Genomic DNA, 16,308 nt, shown 5'->3' with positions numbered 1-16,308 from the left:
ACAGGGGCCCGACGATGCCTCTCCCCTGAGAGCGCACCGCTTTCAAAACGACTGTTTCCCAGCGTCTGCCGCAGCGAGGTCCTCAGCCCCCTATCACCGGGGAAGGGGTGGTGCCTGGAGGGCGTCCTGCGGGCTGAACCCAGACCCCTCCCGCCCCCATGCCTCCCCCCTGCCTCCCCGCCCGGCACCCGCGGAGCCCCGCCGGGGATCGGGGCCCACCCGGCCCAGGACTGACGCCTCCCTCCCGGCACAGCCCACCGGCCAGCTGGCTCCGCCCCGCCCTCGGCCTCCCGGTCACTCGGGAGGTGCGCACAGTCAGGGCCGCGTGGAGACGGACGTGGGGGCGCGGCAGCTGGCTGACCCACCGCAGATGACCTGCCCGAGGCGGGCACCTCCCTGGGTCCCCACAGCAGGACGCTCCGGGGTGTGGCCCGCTGAGCTGGACCGCAGTCAGAGGCCGTGGGGGGGGTGGTCCTCCAGGACGGACTCCTACCGCCGGCGCCTGTCTGGCTCCCCACGCGTCCACAAGGCCGCTGTCTCACCATCCGATGCTCGGGGGGTGGGGGGGACGTGTCCCCCGCGCTCGCACATTTCAGGGTCTAGACCCCAAAACCTCACTGGATCCCTTATGACTGAGATGACGGAGAAGAGTTGCTCTGTTTAATTACTAGTAACTGGGGTTCACACAGGATGCCGAGCGATGTCAGTCAAGAACACTTACAGTTTATTCACGTGGGTAGCACTTAAAATCCGGTATGCTTTCAGTTACACTTCCACACTAAGCATCAAACACCGCCCACTCTACCCCCAAGGGCCCCGCACTACCCCCCCACAGTCCCGCGGAAACCACCGGCCTCACGCTCGCTCCCGGGGCCCAGGCTCGCGGAGCTGCCCCGCAGGCGCGGGCCCCCGGGGCAAGGGCCGCTGGCCTGTGAAAACCCCGCGGAAGCTTCTCACGGAGACCTCGGTGCCCGGGGGGAGGGCGAGGGGCTGCTGTGGAGGAAGGCCCTGCCGGGGCGGCTGCGGAAAGCGGGGGACCCCCGCCCGAGGGGGGAGCTCTCTGGGGGAGCGCAGCCGACGCTCTAGTTCTCAGCTCAGCGCGCGGGCTCAGGTCCCGAGGAGCCCGGACCCACACTGGGGGCCGGAAGGGGCCCCGCGGGGCAGAAGCTTGTAGACTCCCGCCTTCCTGCCAGAACAGCTCCGGGTCCGGGCGGAGGTGGGCGAGCTGAGGCGGAACGCGGGCTGCTTGCAGAGGACGGGACGGAAACCGTCAACGTGAGGGCGACTCCAGCCCTCGAGCGGCCTGTCGCCTGAGGAGGGTCTGGCTCCCTGAAGCTGCGGGAGGGGTCGCCCGGAGTCGGGGGTCAGCTTCACGCCGCCCTGCGCTTAGCTGGAGCCTAGATTCACACACGCGGCGGCAAGGCGAGGGCGTGTCAGAGCATGCACACGCACCGGGCCGGCACAGCCGAGGCGGCGGGCCCCCGCGCCCCGCCCGCCGCCGCCGCCAGTGCGCCCCCCGCAGGGCCGGGCCGTCTAGAGCGGGCCCTTGGTCGGCTTCTTCTTCTTCGACTCCTCCCTGTGCTTCGGTTTCTTCCTCTTGCCGCCTTCTTTGAGTCCTAAGGAGACAGGCGTGTGAGGCGCTGCAGGGCGGCGGCGCGTCTCTAAACGCCCCCTCCCCTGCTGACGCACCGCGGCAGACTCCCGCCTGCTCCGTACCTGAGGCCCGACGGGAACGTGAGCCGACTCCACACCTGGCGATGAACGCCTGTCACACCAGCTCCCCGGTCCTGGAGGCCGAGTGCCCGCCCGCCCGCTGGAGACCCCTGCCCCCCGCCCGCCCGGCCCCACGACCCGCCCCGAGGCACCCGGGGGCCCCTCTGCGGGCAGAAGCCCAGGGGGCCCCGTGTCCCGCCTTCCTGCCTGCCGGAGGCTGGGGAGGAGGACGCGGGCCTGACCCGCTCGCCCTTCTGGGGTTCCAGCCGGAGCCAGGCGCCGGCGGCCACTCTGCACAAACGGCTCGGCCTGTGTGCGTGTCCACACGGACGCGGGGGCGGGGACGCTGAGTGTGCGGGCCAAACCGGACCAGGGTCCCTGCGGGTCTGTAAGCTGGCCACGTGGGCCCCTCGGCCCAGGCCAGCTGAGCGTCCTTGGGTTTCACATTACACAGCAGGTGCGTCTCAGAGCGTGACCGCTGGGGCCCCGTCTGTTCAGAGCTCCTGCACCCACTCGCAACCCCTTCTCAGAGGACCAACACCCGGCGGGCGGGCCCCGGGTTAGTCACATGGGCGCCGACAGCAGCCCGAGACCCAATCACGATGCCCGTTTCTGGGCGGGGGTGCGGAGTAAGGACACAGGCGCCTCCTGGGACCGAGGCTGCAGGCCCTGGGACCGTGGGGCGGTGGGGGCGGGCGCCAAGGCCCGGGTGCAGCCCGTGTCCTGCCCCCTCCCTGCAGAGGGCCCGCAGCGCCCCGCGCAGGCCACCCGGGGTCACAGCGCCCCACAGAGGGCCCGCGGCAGGGGATCTGAGGCTCTCGCGCAGGGAGGTGGGGCCTCATCCTCGCCCAGACCCGGCTGCCTGCACAAAACACCCGGAGGAGACACCTGCCAAGCCCTGCCCACACAGATCTCCTGGAGCCGCCCTTCCACTCGCGGCCGCGGCGCCCTAGCTCCACACCCGAGGGCCGGACCCGCTCCTGCCCACTCGGGCCTCGCGGACCGTGAGACCCGGACCCCGACGGCCCGCAGCGCCGCAGCCAGGTCTGGGAAGGTGAAGGACCAGTGCTGTTCTTCACTCAGGAGTTTGTTTCATGCTGAGTAACTTCAATTCTCATTTTTAAGAGCTCCACATTCTGGACAGACCCCCGGTGTGTGTGGAATCCACAAATGGACTACACTAATCCTTTCTGCACATCTCGCTGCCCGGTTTACGGTCCCGAGAGGCGTGCGATGCGCCCTCTGAATAAAGCTGGGCACTGCACTTCACAGAAGCACCAGCAAGAAGGGCCCATCGGCATGAACAAAGCTGTCTGCGGCTGCCCCATGCCCACCGCGGACCGGCCCAACCCTGAACCACACGGGCCAGGCAGTCCACACAGGAGACCCTCCGCGCCCGCAAGTCCACGCCCTGAGGGCTGAGCGCACGCCCACGATCAGAACCCACCCGCCAGCCCCTCAGGCACCTCATTAAGGCGGGGACACACCGGGCGGAGACACCAGACATGCTGTGGGGGCCACGCTCCTCCCCACACACAAAGAAAACGGCCCAGGACGCGGCAACCTGGCCAAAGTCACGGCGGGACCCTCCCCACCACACGGGAGCACGCCCCCCAGGGGCAGCTTATCTTGGGGACCCGGGGTGGGGGGCGCCCAGCGGGTTCCATCACTGTGCCGGAGGTAGCTGACCTGCTGGGGACCTAGCTCGCCCTGCGACCCCAGCCACCTTTTCCACTGTCTGTTTCTGGAACCTTCCTTTGGAGCAAGCAGCTCTGTCATCTCCCAGTAAGAAGTCGAAGAGCTCACTACAGTCACACCACAGTCACATAGACACCGCATCTTGAACCCTTTGGTGGCTTCACGCTGGCACGCTGCTGAAGTCCTCAGCGCTCAGTACGGGAGGCGGACGTGAACAGCAAGAGGCGGACCAGCAGCACCAGCCTCCGCCAGGCCCCCCGGCTGCCCGAGGTCGCCCCGGGACACAGGTGGGAGCAGCACCTGGTCGAGACGGAGCCCCCGCGGGCCACGTGTGTGAGGACGCGCTGGTGTCGACAGCCTCCCACCTGCAGGCACCTGGGCGAAAACTGACCAAGCATGAGATCTGTCACTGCTTTTCCTGCCGAATCCTCCCCTCCTGAGACCCCCTGCAGTGGTCAGTGTCCTCCCCTCCGCAGGCCGGCCTCCGCTACCCACGGGCAGCACGGGCCTCGCCGTGGCCCCCAGTTCTACCTCCTGACCAGACGTCTAGACAAGCGCCTGCAGGCAGGCCTGGGCCCTGCATCGGAGGCAGGTCCTTCCAAGCAGAGGGACCCCTTCCAGCCACGAGACCCCTACTCAAGTCCTGCGTGTCCGGGAAGCTGGACTCACGGCCCTGGCCGTTCCCCCCGCCCCCATCCAGCCTGCGTGCCATCGGGGCCAGGAGGTGGCGACAAACCCGGGGAGGACGCCCCAGGCCCACATGAGGCACAAGCAGCCTGTTCCAAGCTCACCCAGCCCTTCCTTTCGCTTCTGCTTCTCACTCACCACCCAGGAGAGGTTATGGCTCCCACGTGGCCCATCTCCCTGGAGCTGGGTCCCCGCGGACCTGGCTCGGGACCCAGCACACCCATCGTCCAGCGGGCGGACGGGACAAGCCCTGTCCTCAGGGGCAGACCCGGACCTGCTCCGCGTGAGGAGGGCACCAGGGGGGCTGCAAGCACTGAGCTCCCAGCAGGAAGTTCCAGGAGAAGAAAGCCGTGGACATCAGCCTTCAGGTACCTGCCTTGCCCCAGGTGCAGAGTCAACCTCACTGAGACGTCACCCTGACCCGGGGGATGAGGGTCACCTGTCCCTCCACCCCGTGGCCAGCTGTGGTCAACCTGGCGACTTCCGGCACTGAAAACCAAGACGAACACTTGGAACAGAGGAGGCACCCGAACCATAGATTCCCGTCGACCGGCTTCAGACTCAGCCTGCAGGCAGCCATGTCATCAGACGTGACCCAGGACCTTCTACAGGGACCACGGTTCACAGACCACCCCCCGCAGCCCCCCCCAAGATAACGGCGGGTCAAGAAGCTGGAAGAGGGCGCAGCAGGGCCTGTGTGTCCCGGGCGGACACCTCCCCTGGGGGAGGGAGGCTAGGTCAGCACCCTGCGAGAGGACCCCCGGGGGCAGGGGGCCCCAAGGCTGCACCCGTGACCAGCACGAGGGGGAGCGGGGCTCAGGCCGCAGACAGAGGGCTCCCGGGGGCAGGCCGTGCCCGCGGGCCCTGCCGAGACAACACACACATGCGGTGCTGGGAGCCTGGCGCCCGTTTAATGTGGCCGCGCCCGCCACCCCCACCCACCCGTCAGGCCAGCACGCAGCAGCACAGAAGGCTTCTCGGTCCTCGGGGGCCCCGCGGCGGCCGGGGGGCGGTTTCCCGGTGCACACCTGCGCAGAAGGCGCCTGGCGCGTCCTCGTCCTCCCCCGCGGCGTGCGCCGCCGGCCGGGGCGGGGGCGCAGGCCGCGGCGGCCGCAGCGAACGGGCACTGGAGCTGGCGGGCTGGGCGGGCAGCGCGCTCTGGCCTCGTCGCAGGCACTCCTCCGCGAAGGCGTCCTCATCGGCCACACCTGAAAGCACACAGGATGAGACGCGCGTGAGCCGGGCCGGGGCCGCGTCCTCGCGCCTGCGGGCCCGGAGCTGAGCCTCGCAGAGAGAAAGGGGAAACCAGGCTGGGCCTCGACGGCCCTGGGCTCAAGGACCCCGAAAGCCCCCCGCCGGTCCCAGGGCAGGGCCGGCCGTGGGCCTTGCTGGGGCAGCTAGAACCACAGGCCCTGCCGCGATGGAGGCGGCAGACACCCCGTGTCCCCCGCTGGGGCCGGAGCAGCGCAGAAGCTGAGCCGAGGACCCGCACACACGGTCACCTGTCACAGCAGACACACGGCCGAGCGCGTGCTTCCGCGCTCAGGGTTGTGCTTCTGTCAGTCTTTTCGAAGACGGGAGAGAGTTCTGCATGTGATGGGAACACCAGGAACAATAGGAAACAAGTGACCGCTGTCACCGAGCGACTTCCGGCTTCCTTCTCTGCAGTCACAGCGCCCTCCGTGAGGGCACGGCTGCCAGCAGCTCAGTAACGGTGGGAAATGGGGACCCCGGGCGGTGGTGGCACCTCTGTGCCCCCAGGGGGCGAGCACAGAGCCCTGAGCCCGGCCTGCGTGCCCCGCGGGGTCTTCCACGCGAGCGCCCCCTTGGGTCACCCAGGTCCTGGCCCCGCCCCCCCCACCGCAGACCCCGCTCCACTCCTGCTCACCCCCCCCTACCCGGGGAGGTAAAGACGGGGATGCTCCCGAAATGAAACATGTAACCAGAGCCCTGCTCTTTCATGGAGCTGCAATCACAGCTGCTTCGCTCTGGTAACTGGTCCCCAAGCGCCAGGCTCCGTGCTGGGCAGGGGCTCCGGGCCTGGCCTCCGTCTTCTCCAGACGCCGCCTCCTCCCCAAACCCCATACCTGCCCGGCTGAGGAATAATCCTCCTCCAGCAGCACAGACGCTCACCCTGGAGATGCAGGCCGAACCCCAGGGGCCCCGACCCAGGGCCTGTGCTTCCAGGGCGCCCTGTGAAGCCTCTGCCCACCCCGCAGGCCTGGCGGGCGCCCTGGGGCTGGCCTCCACCAGCCTCCCGATCCCCCCCACGACACACACTCAGGCCTGGCGGGCACACTGGGGCTGGCCTCCACCAGCCTCCCGATCCCCCCCCCCGACGCAAACGCAAGCCTGGCAACAGGGAGGGGCGCCTGGCGGCCAGCGCAGGGGCCTGGCCGCTCTCACACCAGATGCCCACCCCGAGGGGTGCTGGCTGAGGAAGCAGGCCTGGCCGCGGCCCTCACCCCCGCCCCCTACCTGCGCACAGCCACCTCACCACCCCCGAGGGTCGCCAGCACCGTGGGGACACGGGCTGTGTGTGTAAACAGAGCACCTCTGGGACACAACCGTCTGTAGGAGGAAAGCGCCTGAGTGCAGGGGCCCGGGACGGGGCAGGGCTGGGAGCCTAGGGGCCGTGGGGTCCAGCACACAGACACAGGACCCCCAAATACGGGGAGCCCTCCAGGGGAGAGGGCCCCAGAGGCACAGCTGATACACCACCGTGATGGCGACGCGACCTCCAATCCACGTGGGACGCGGCGAGTGGGGGAAGGTGGGCGGCCCCACCCTGCAGCTGAGCCGCCCCCAGGCCCACATTTGGCTCCCGTCCACCCGGGAGCAAGCAGCTGGCCGTCCGTTCCTGGTGACTTCAACGTGCTTTTGCGGGGACACCACGCCGCCAGGTGGGGCCCGACCGCCCAGGTGCTCAACAGGCTCACTCTGGGTGGCCGCGTGCCCACAACGGCCTGGAGAAGGCGGGACAGGCGTCCTGGGGACTACCCACCTCGGGTCACCTCGGACCCCCAGGGCCCGTCAGCTGTCCAGGAAGAGGCGGGGCTCCCCCAGCCCCGTCCCGCTCAGGGAAACCCACCGCGCGTCCTCGTGAGGGCGAGGCCGGCCCGCCTGCTCTGGACGGGCTCCCAGGGCGCCAGCGCACGGGCAGGGGGACCCTGCAGGACCCGTGGAACCCTCCCAGCCCCAGCACCTCCCCCGTGCTCCGGGCTGCACCTGCCACCAGTCTGGAGCACGAAGCTGTCACTGAGACGCCAGGCCTGCCGCTCGGAGCACGCAGGGAGCCCCCCCATCCAGGGGTCAGGACGCCACGCTTCCACTCCACTGCAGGGGGAGAGGGTTCGGTCCCTGGTCAGGGAATAGGATCCCGTGTGCCCCGGGGGCATAAATAAAATGAAAAACATGTTTAAATTTGACAGCTGGTCACACGCACCCTCGGGGCAGGAGCCCAGGGCAGCACGGGCACACCCAGCTCGGCGATGGACCCGTGCTGTGCTGACCCGGCGGCCACCGGGTCCGGGCACCCTCCCGCCTCCTGCCCGCCGCCATGAAGCCCTCTCTCTCACGAGCACCAGGCCACAGGGTCTCTGAACCGGGGACCGAGGCCCACGCTCTCAGGCGTGGCGTCTGGGAGCCCCTGAGAAGGGGTGGTACCTGCACGGCTGGGCTTCTCACCAGCCCATGGGCCGGCCCCCCGCAGCACCAGCAGTCCCCGAGGCACTGGGCCTGGAGCAGGACGATCAGGTCACTGACCCCACAAGGCTCCCCTAAAGTCCCACCTGCGTCATCTGCCAGGAGAGGGTCCTCAGCGGGGCAGGAGGGGGGAGCGGGGGAGCGGGGCTTGAGAAAGAAACGTGGATACTGAGAACTTCTCCCAGTAGTTCTGCTAGGTGCCTTCTGAAAGAGATCCTTCCATGTGTGTCCACGCTCACTATGAACCCACTGTTACACGCAGAGCAACACTGGACATTAACAGGTTTATAAAACGTGAGGCCACCATCCTCTTAGACGCAGAGGCATCACGCATAACGCCCGGCTGCAGGAGGCGCACGCTGAAATCAAGATTGCCGGCCGTGTGCTTAGTCGCTCAGGCGTGTCCGACTCTTCCCGACCCCGTGTAGCCCACCAGGACCCTCTGTCGCCGGGGAGTCTCCAGGCCAGAATACTGGAGAGGGTTGCCATGCCCTCTTCCAGGGGATCTTCCCAGCCCAAGGATCGAACCCAGGTCTCCTGCATTGCAGGTGGATTCTTTACCAGCTGATGCCAGGGAATAACCTCAGGTATGCAGGTGACACCACCCTAATGGCAGAAAGTGAAGAGGAACTAAAGAGCCTCTTGATGAAAGTGAAAGAGGAGAGTGAAAAAGCTGGCTTAAAACTCACCATTCAGAAAACCAAGATCATGGCATCCGGTCCCATCACTTCATGGCAAATAGATGGGGAAACAGTGGAGACAGTGAGAGACTATTTTCTTGCTCTCCAAAATAACTACAGGCAGTGAATGCAGCCATGAAATTAAAAGATCCTGTTCCTTGGAAGAAAAGCTATGACAAACCTAGACAATGTATTAAACAGCAGAGACATCACTTTGCTGACAAAGGTCCAAATAATCAAAGTATGGTTTTTCCAAGTACAGATGTGACAGTTGGACTATAAAGAAAGCTGAGAGCCCAAGAATTAATGCTTTTGAACTGTGGTGTTGGAGAAGACTCCTGAGAGTCCCTTGGACTGCAAGATCCAACCAGTCCATCCAGAGAAGATGAGTCCTGGGGTTTTCACTGGAAGGACTGATGCTGAAGCTGAAACTCCAGTACTCTGGCCACCCGATGCAAAGAACTGACTCACTGGAAAAGACCCTGATGCTGGGAAAGATTGAGGGCAAGAGAAGAAGGGGATGACAGAGGATGAGATGCTTGGATGGCATCATGGATCTGATGGACATGAGCTTAAGCAAACTCCAGAATGGTGAAGGACAGGGAGGCCTGGTGTGCTGCAGCCCATGGGGTCGCAGAATTGGACACGACTGAGCGACTGAATCACCACCATCCTCAAAAGCGTGCCTAGTGGCGGGTGACGCAGACCGCTGCTGGAACACGGTGCTCCCCACGGTGAGCGCACTTCACAGCCTGGGCACTGGCGAGCCGGGCCCCGTGAGGGCCCCCAGGCCGCGACTGCAGCTGGGACCAGGCCTGGATGGGGCAGAAGGATTGGCGGACGTGCGTCCCGCTGCCATCTCAGAGCCAAGGCCAGCCTGTCGGGTCTCCACGTGGCACAGCCAGGCCCAGCCCGGGAGCTGCTCTGACGGCCACGGAACGCGCATGGCAGGGGTCTGCAAGGTCCCCAGCAAAGGGTGTGCACGCCCCCAACCCAGGCTCTGAGCCAACGCCCCAGACGTCTCCAGCCTCTCCCAGGGCAGCGGCGTCCGGAGCAGAGACGGCTCTGCGCTCGGGGCGGCCGGGGCCGCGGATGCCAGTGCCCCCCTCCCCACCCGGGAGCCAGACGTCCCATCCCAAGGGGGCGCGGGACACTCCTGGCAGAGGCAAGGCCAGCGCTGGAGACAGAGGTGCCACAGACAGCTGGGGCGGCCTCGCCTGCACCCGCTCCGGGGCTCCCGGCCACGCCGCCCTGGTCCTGGTGCCCACGGCCTCCCCGGCACCCACGTCCTCCTGCAAGACCTGCCCCCACCCCCAGGGCTGCGTGCGTCCCCGTCGGAGCGGGAGGCCCAGGGCCCCGCGGGACAGGACCCGCCGGTCTCTGCTGGAAGGCGGAGGAGGTCTGGGCCCAGCCAGCCCGCAGGCGCGGCCACGGGCCCAGCCCCAACCGCTTCCGCCCACCAGGAAGCAAGGCACCCCCGGCTGAGGACAGACCCGGCTCCTTCCCGGGAAAGCCCGGGACAGCAGAGGCACCCCGAGCCCCGAGGAAACAGGCCTCGCGAGGCCTGGGAAGACCATTCGCCCCACAGCACTCAGCCCATGGGGGCCTGGAGTGGGGGCTGGCGCCCAGAGAGACTGCGGGGTGTGCCTGCATGGCTGAGATGCCGGGTCTGCGGGACGGTCAGAGTCTGGCGTTCGCTGTGCTTCGGATCTCCGAGCCCGTCCTCGGTTTTGGGCTGGACAGCGTGTTTCCCACAGGGGCGACCAGTCCTCTGAGGCCCGGTCGCTCTGCGGAAGCACTTAGGGTCCCGATTTCAGGCAGCCGGAGGGCGGGACTCACACCAGCCATGAATCCAGTGGGAGAGGAGACACGCTGCCCGAGACCCCTGCCACCGAAACGGTGCCTCCAGGCGGCGGACGCTGCCCGGGAGGCCGACAGAGGCTCTTCCCTAAGGACAGGGTGGCCCCGAACCCCAGATCTGCCCCCACCCCAGGAAACGCCTGCAGCCAGCCAGTCTTGCACTTTAAGTCATAGCCTTGGGCCCCGCAATGCTCAGCTGCTACACTCGGGGCCAGGGCCCCGCACAGCGGCATCCACCTCTCCTTCCGTCGGGTCCCCTCCGCACTCACGACCCCGGCCCCGGGATGACCCCCAGGCCCACCCCCGGCCCCGCTGTGGACAGTTCAACGATGATCCAGGGCTGCTCCTTGCCAAACAGAAACCTTCTCCAGAAACAGCACGCTGTCTGCCAAGGGTCACGGGATGCAGAGCGCCACCACTGACCTTTGTATCACTGTTTAGCGCCTGTATCACGCCCCAGACCCCAACCTTTAACAGAGAAGTCTCCCGCTGCAGGCCACCCCACACCCTGCAGGGGACAGCCCCCCACCGACCCACCCACCACAGCACGGCACCAACATCCTCACGAGTGCAGGCGCCGCCCCGTGCCACGACCTGAAATCCCAGGAGTTTAAACCAGCATGTGAGGACGGCCACTGCCATCCCACCCCCACACCTAACGTCACACCTGCGGAAAGCCAACCCACATTTTGGGCTTCTTTATACAGCTTCTTCCGAGCTTTCCACACGATCCCATCAATTACAAGACATTCCTCTCCCGTGAGAATTCACCGTGTCTTTTGTTTCAGCAACTTACTAGGTAAACGCAAAGCACGCACTCGAAGGCAAGTCAGTCACATCCAGTTCAACCAGCCAAACCGAAGTGACTGTTTTGCTGTCACTGCTGCTAGCCTTTTCCCTGTGCAGGAACTAGCCGCTAACGCGCCTGTGGGCTGCATTCACGCATCCTCTGCACTTGGGCAACTGTACAAGCAGAAACATCCTGCCCCGTGGCGCCAAGCGAGAGAAACCACGCTAACCCGCTGCCCCCCCGTGCAGAAGCTCGGCGAAGCCAGCGAGGAGCGGAGCGGCACGGCCCAGAGGCGGCCACGCACGCAGCCGGGACCCCACACGCTTCGCTCCTTTCCCCAGATGGAGTCCCAGCACACACAGGAATCTGGCAGATAACACACAAATGAAAGCAAGCCTCCTCACATAAAAACAGCAGTGACTTTTTCCAAGTATGTACAACACCCCCAGGCCTCGGGGGTGGCTGATTTTTCTCTTGTTGAGGGGGTGGGGCGGGGTTAACCCCACGCTTCCCCACAGGAGGAATTCCACTGACACACACTGGGATCACTCAGACACCCAAAAATGCACCACTGGCCCGAGAGGGGATCCCAGGGCGCAGGGCCTGGCATGCGCCGGCACTCAGGACGCTGCCTGTTCTCACGCGGCTCAGCTGGCCCCGCGGCGTGAGCTCACACTCGGGCCCGGGCCGGGGACGCAGACCCATGGGGGCGGGCGGGAGCGGTCCCCAGGAGGAGATGGAGGGGCACACGGTAGGTACAGGCCTCAACCACAGGCAGGCGAGGAGGCAGGCGGCGGCAGGGAGGAGTCAGGAGGGCGCCCGTGTGAGGGGGGAGGGACGCGGCTGGGTGCGGAGGCCAAGGCAAGAGCCGGCCGCCAGAACCCAAGCCCTGCAGAGCACCCATGCCGCTGACGCCCGGGGGGCCGGCCGCCCCAGCAGCGACCCTGTGCCCCTCACCCTGCCCTAAGGCAGCCCCCCACGGGCGCCCGCTCTCCCAAGAGCCTGTGGGGCTCGTCACAAGGGGCGTCCGTGAGCTGCGGGCTGCTCCAGACACAGGCCCACCGCTCACACACCAGGGGTGGATGGCTGGAGGAGGCCTGCGGGACGGCCACCAGGAAGGCAGGGCCCAGCCGCCCCCCATGGATGCAGGGGCCGCCTGAGGGCCCCCGTCCAGGCCCCCTCTCTGCTCTCGAGGAGGCCTTGGGGGACCCGCATCTGCCCTCAGGAGCGGCCAGGCTGAGCACCCGGCAAGAGGGGACGCGGCCCCGGGCGGGAGTCCAGCAGCTCGCCCACAGCCCCCTCCCCTCCCCCGCAGAGGCCCCAGCCCACAGATGCCCTCCCCCGCCCACCCCGGTTGCAGAGCCCCAGGCCTGCTGCAGAGCCCCAGGCCCGCAGGCCGGCAGGCCCAGGCTGCCTCCCACAGAGACTGCTGGCTGGCGCCTGGGGCCACGCGGCTGGAAGAGGCCTCAGGAGAGAAGCCAGGTCAGGGCCAGGTGGGAGCGGAGGAGGGAGGCGGGCACACTCCTCTGGTGTGAACGGCCCGGGGCCCTAAGCACCTGAGGGGCGGCCTGGGCCCTCCCGGGCTCGTCTGCGGAAGTGGGGCTCTCCCCAGGATGACCAAAGGCCGTCCCCACAGACTCTGACCAACATAAACCATCAGAGAGGACAGACTGATTTCTGCAGGGCCCCACGGTCACAAAACTCGACTTTTCTCAAGACACCATTGAAGCCACATAAAAATCTCAGAAGAAGCAAGTCTAGTCTCCTCTCAGTATTGATATCCATTAAAAACATTTTTTAAAACCCATATTATATAGGCTAGCAGGCATGTGCCAAGGAACTCGCAGGCATTTCATCAAAACACCCCACCAGCGAGCACCAGTGACAGTGCAACCCGGGTGGAAAGAAGACCCAGAGGACAAGAGGACCGAGTCCCCAGCAGGGGCACGTCGGACGAGATTTCGGAGACACTACTGCTGGCAAGGAATCTGGGAGCAAGCTGGGTGACTTCAACACATACCAATGTTCCAAGTCATCAAAGCCACACACGGACAAATACAAGTGAAAATACGTGAAGGAAAAATAAAAAACGTTCAGATGCGCAACATGTACGCCATTCAACCAAAGGCTACCCCCAAACACAACACAGTTTTAAGTCAAATGAACATGTGACAGCTGAAGAGGGAAATCACTTTATCAGGGCAAGCAACAGCAAACGACGGTGGAACAGGACGCCTGTGAGATCTGGGGACGACTGCAGGAAAACCGGGACGCCTGACGCCCCCCTCCAGCAGAGGCTCCGCGTCACCCGAGAACCGTGAAGGGCACAGGAGCACCCGCTCTGCTCCCTGGGGGAGGTGACTAATGACGACCCGCTTTCAACGCACACGCTTCCGCACCCGATTACTCCACACTGTCCAGACAGCGAGTTCAGGAGGACCACTCCTACGGGAACACCACCCCAAGCAGACACCCGGACGGTCAGAACGAGTGAACGTCCACGCTTCACCAGGCGGCACAAGCCCTGGGGCGGGGGCCACCAGCAGACCATGGCTCGAGGGCTGCCCCGGCCATACCCGCGGGGCCTCGGCCGTTCCAGAAGTAACCGGAACCCGGACCCCACGTGGCAGGATGCCAGCAGCCAGGCCCCAGACTCCACAGGAGCCTTCCCTGCCGCTCCTCAGACTCGAGCCCAGGTCAGCCACACGGCTGCTCCCAGCCCCCAGAGAAGGCAGGCACAGGCGGGTTTTGGAGGGACCACCTCTCCCCCCGCCCAGCTCCGGGCTCCCCGTCGTCGCCTCCACATGTGTCAGGGCCTCGGGCTGCTGGCTCCAGGGAGGGGAAGGCTCGTCAGCATGGGCAGACAGCAGCAGGAAAGGCCGGCAGGGCCTGCCTGCACTGGCCCTCAAGGGGCACGGCCACGCCAACGGGGAGGTCCCGGCAATCTCAGGGGTGTGCTGTCAACCCCTCGGTAACTGCACCGTCTTTCTAGGAGCTCCAGAAGCATTTTTAAATAGAAGGCAATTCCACCTCACTCCACTTTTAAGTGTAAATGCTCTCGAAGAGGTCAAATCACGTGGGGTGTTTTTTTGGTGCAAGCAGAAAAGAGTGATTTTTGAGTGTCAACAAACATCACAAAGGTGGTAGGACCACAGCTTGCCAGGCTCCCAGTCCAAGGAATGCCCCTCCAGGCAAGAGTACTGGCGTGGGTTCCTTCTCCAGGGGGTCTTCCCGACCCAGGGATCGGACTCACGTCTTGTGCGGCTCCCGTGTCGCAGGGGGACTCTTAAGCGCTGGGCCACCTGGGAAGCCAGTGTCTGGCGTTATCACACATCACACAGCTCCTGGGTCTGGACTATTTTAAGTAACTTCCACCCCCGCCTCCCCCACTGCCTCACTGCTGACCTCCACCCCACGGGGCTGGGCTGTCCGTCCGTCCAGGGGTCGACCGACGTATACACGTGAGTCGCACAGCGCGTGTGAAAGCAAACCGGGCAGCTGCTGGACTCAGGCCGTAACAGTCTGGCCACTTCTCAAGGTGCTGGTACTTGACATCCTTTTAAGGAAATTATGACTCCCAATTTTAAGCTGGAAAGTCACTTGCAATTACTGCTTAAAAAAGAATCACAGGTACATGACTTTTTAGACTTTGGATACATAGTAACAACTGTGTGCAATGTCCTGTGTATTGATCCTCAAAACCACCAATATACCTCAATTATTGGAAGGAAAAAAAAAAAAAACAGGAGAAGCCTAAGACGTCTCTCAAGACCAGGTGCGTCGGCGTGGAGGGGTGGTTACAGGACAAGGGCGGCCCCGAAAGGCCGAGGGCTGACCACCCTCCACTGAGGCAGGCCGCCCCGGGGCTCTCCCGGGCGTCCCGCCCTGCCCAGCCTGTGGGTGCCCACTGCTGACCACCCGCCTGAGGGGGCTCCGCGAGGGCAGGGCGCCCCACACCCCCAGGAGGCAGCTCGGCCTCCGCAATCCGCTCCAGCACCCCCGGGTCCGAGGGCCTACAACCCTGGGCTCGCCCCTCGCTCATGGGTCCCCCATGAGGACCATAATCTCACTGCGGTATCCGCTGTGAGACCCAACCATGGGGATCCACGAGGCAGTGTCCAAAGAACTGGAACAGCACACCGGGAGGTGCCCTGCGGCCTCCCGCGCCGGACACGGTGGTCACAGCGGGCAGCAGGCCTGGGGGACACGGCGCCCAGCTCACAGGGGCAGCTCTGCAGGGGCTGCTGGAGTGAGCCCTGCAGGGGGCAGAGCAGGAACAGACAGCCCGCCCTCGTGGGTTCTGTCCTCCCACAGCGGCTGGGACGCAGAGGCAACTCTGTTCTCCGAGTACTGCGTCAGACGGAAAGGGGAAGACGTCCAGCCATGGTTTCCACGAGGCGCACACCTCGCCCACTACAAACTTCAGTCAAGGCCCAGGGGGGCAGTCTGGTGAGACGGGTGGACGGAGCGTGAGCAGAGCAAGCAACGGGCCTTCCGAGGCCCAGTCCCCCTGCTCACTGACAAGACGACTCTGCAGAGTCCCAGCGAGGCCTAGTCCTGCACACCCCTCATCACCGTGATGCAGAGATTCCTGCTCACAGAGAAAGAGCTACTGTGACCTCCCTTCCTCTGACCTTGGTAAGCAGCAAGACAGTATGACTAGTACCAAAAAACAAACAAACAAAAAAGTCTGACCACATTTTAACTGGTCACACACGGTACTAAATCTCCATGTAGCTAACCCAGTTCATTACAACTGCAAGGACTAGCAGATTCAAAGCTGCAAGACAAGGGTGGAAAGCCACCTCAAGACCAGTTCTAGAAGCAGAAGCCTCAGACTTAAAGGATGCGCCACGGATGACAGAGGAAGGAACCGATAATTCACGTCAACGCCTTCACACCTGTGTCACTAACCACCCACTCTGAAGGCAGCAATTACCTCGGGAATCACTCAAGGGGGGGCAGGGTCCGGGGTTTAAACTAAAAGGCCACTGGTCACATACGTGCACCCCAACCAAGGCACACAACAGCAAGGGAGCAAACTCACTCAACAATCCTGCTCGAAAGCCCCCTGAAGCCACAGTGATCCCCTCTGTCTTGTCTGTGAACTTCCTGACGACTAATCACTGAGAAGACCAGAGGCAACTGATTACAAAACTACTGCTGGCTTCTGGT

General features: G+C 64.9%; 1 protein-coding gene across 3 annotated transcripts in view; it reads right to left on the bottom strand.

Moving 5' to 3' along the window:
• Positions 1–701: 701 nt before the first annotated feature.
• Positions 702–16,308, bottom strand: part of DNAJB6 (DnaJ heat shock protein family (Hsp40) member B6) — a 54,082-nt gene continuing 38,475 nt past the window's right edge. For all 3 annotated transcript variants that reach the window (XM_065939613.1, XM_065939615.1, XM_065939616.1), the window contains 2 exons: positions 5,127–5,306; positions 702–1,616 (listed from right to left, as the gene is read on the bottom strand). In XM_065939613.1, coding sequence (XP_065795685.1) covers positions 1,534–1,616; positions 5,127–5,306 — 263 coding nt within the window. In that variant the 3' untranslated portion in view covers positions 702–1,533. The remainder of the gene's footprint in view (positions 1,617–5,126; positions 5,307–16,308) is intronic.

The sequence above is a fragment of the Muntiacus reevesi genome, chromosome 6 (assembly GCF_963930625.1).
Source record: "Muntiacus reevesi chromosome 6, mMunRee1.1, whole genome shotgun sequence".
Lineage (NCBI taxonomy): Eukaryota > Metazoa > Chordata > Mammalia > Artiodactyla > Cervidae > Muntiacus > Muntiacus reevesi.
This window is presented reverse-complemented; position numbering and strand designations above follow the sequence as displayed.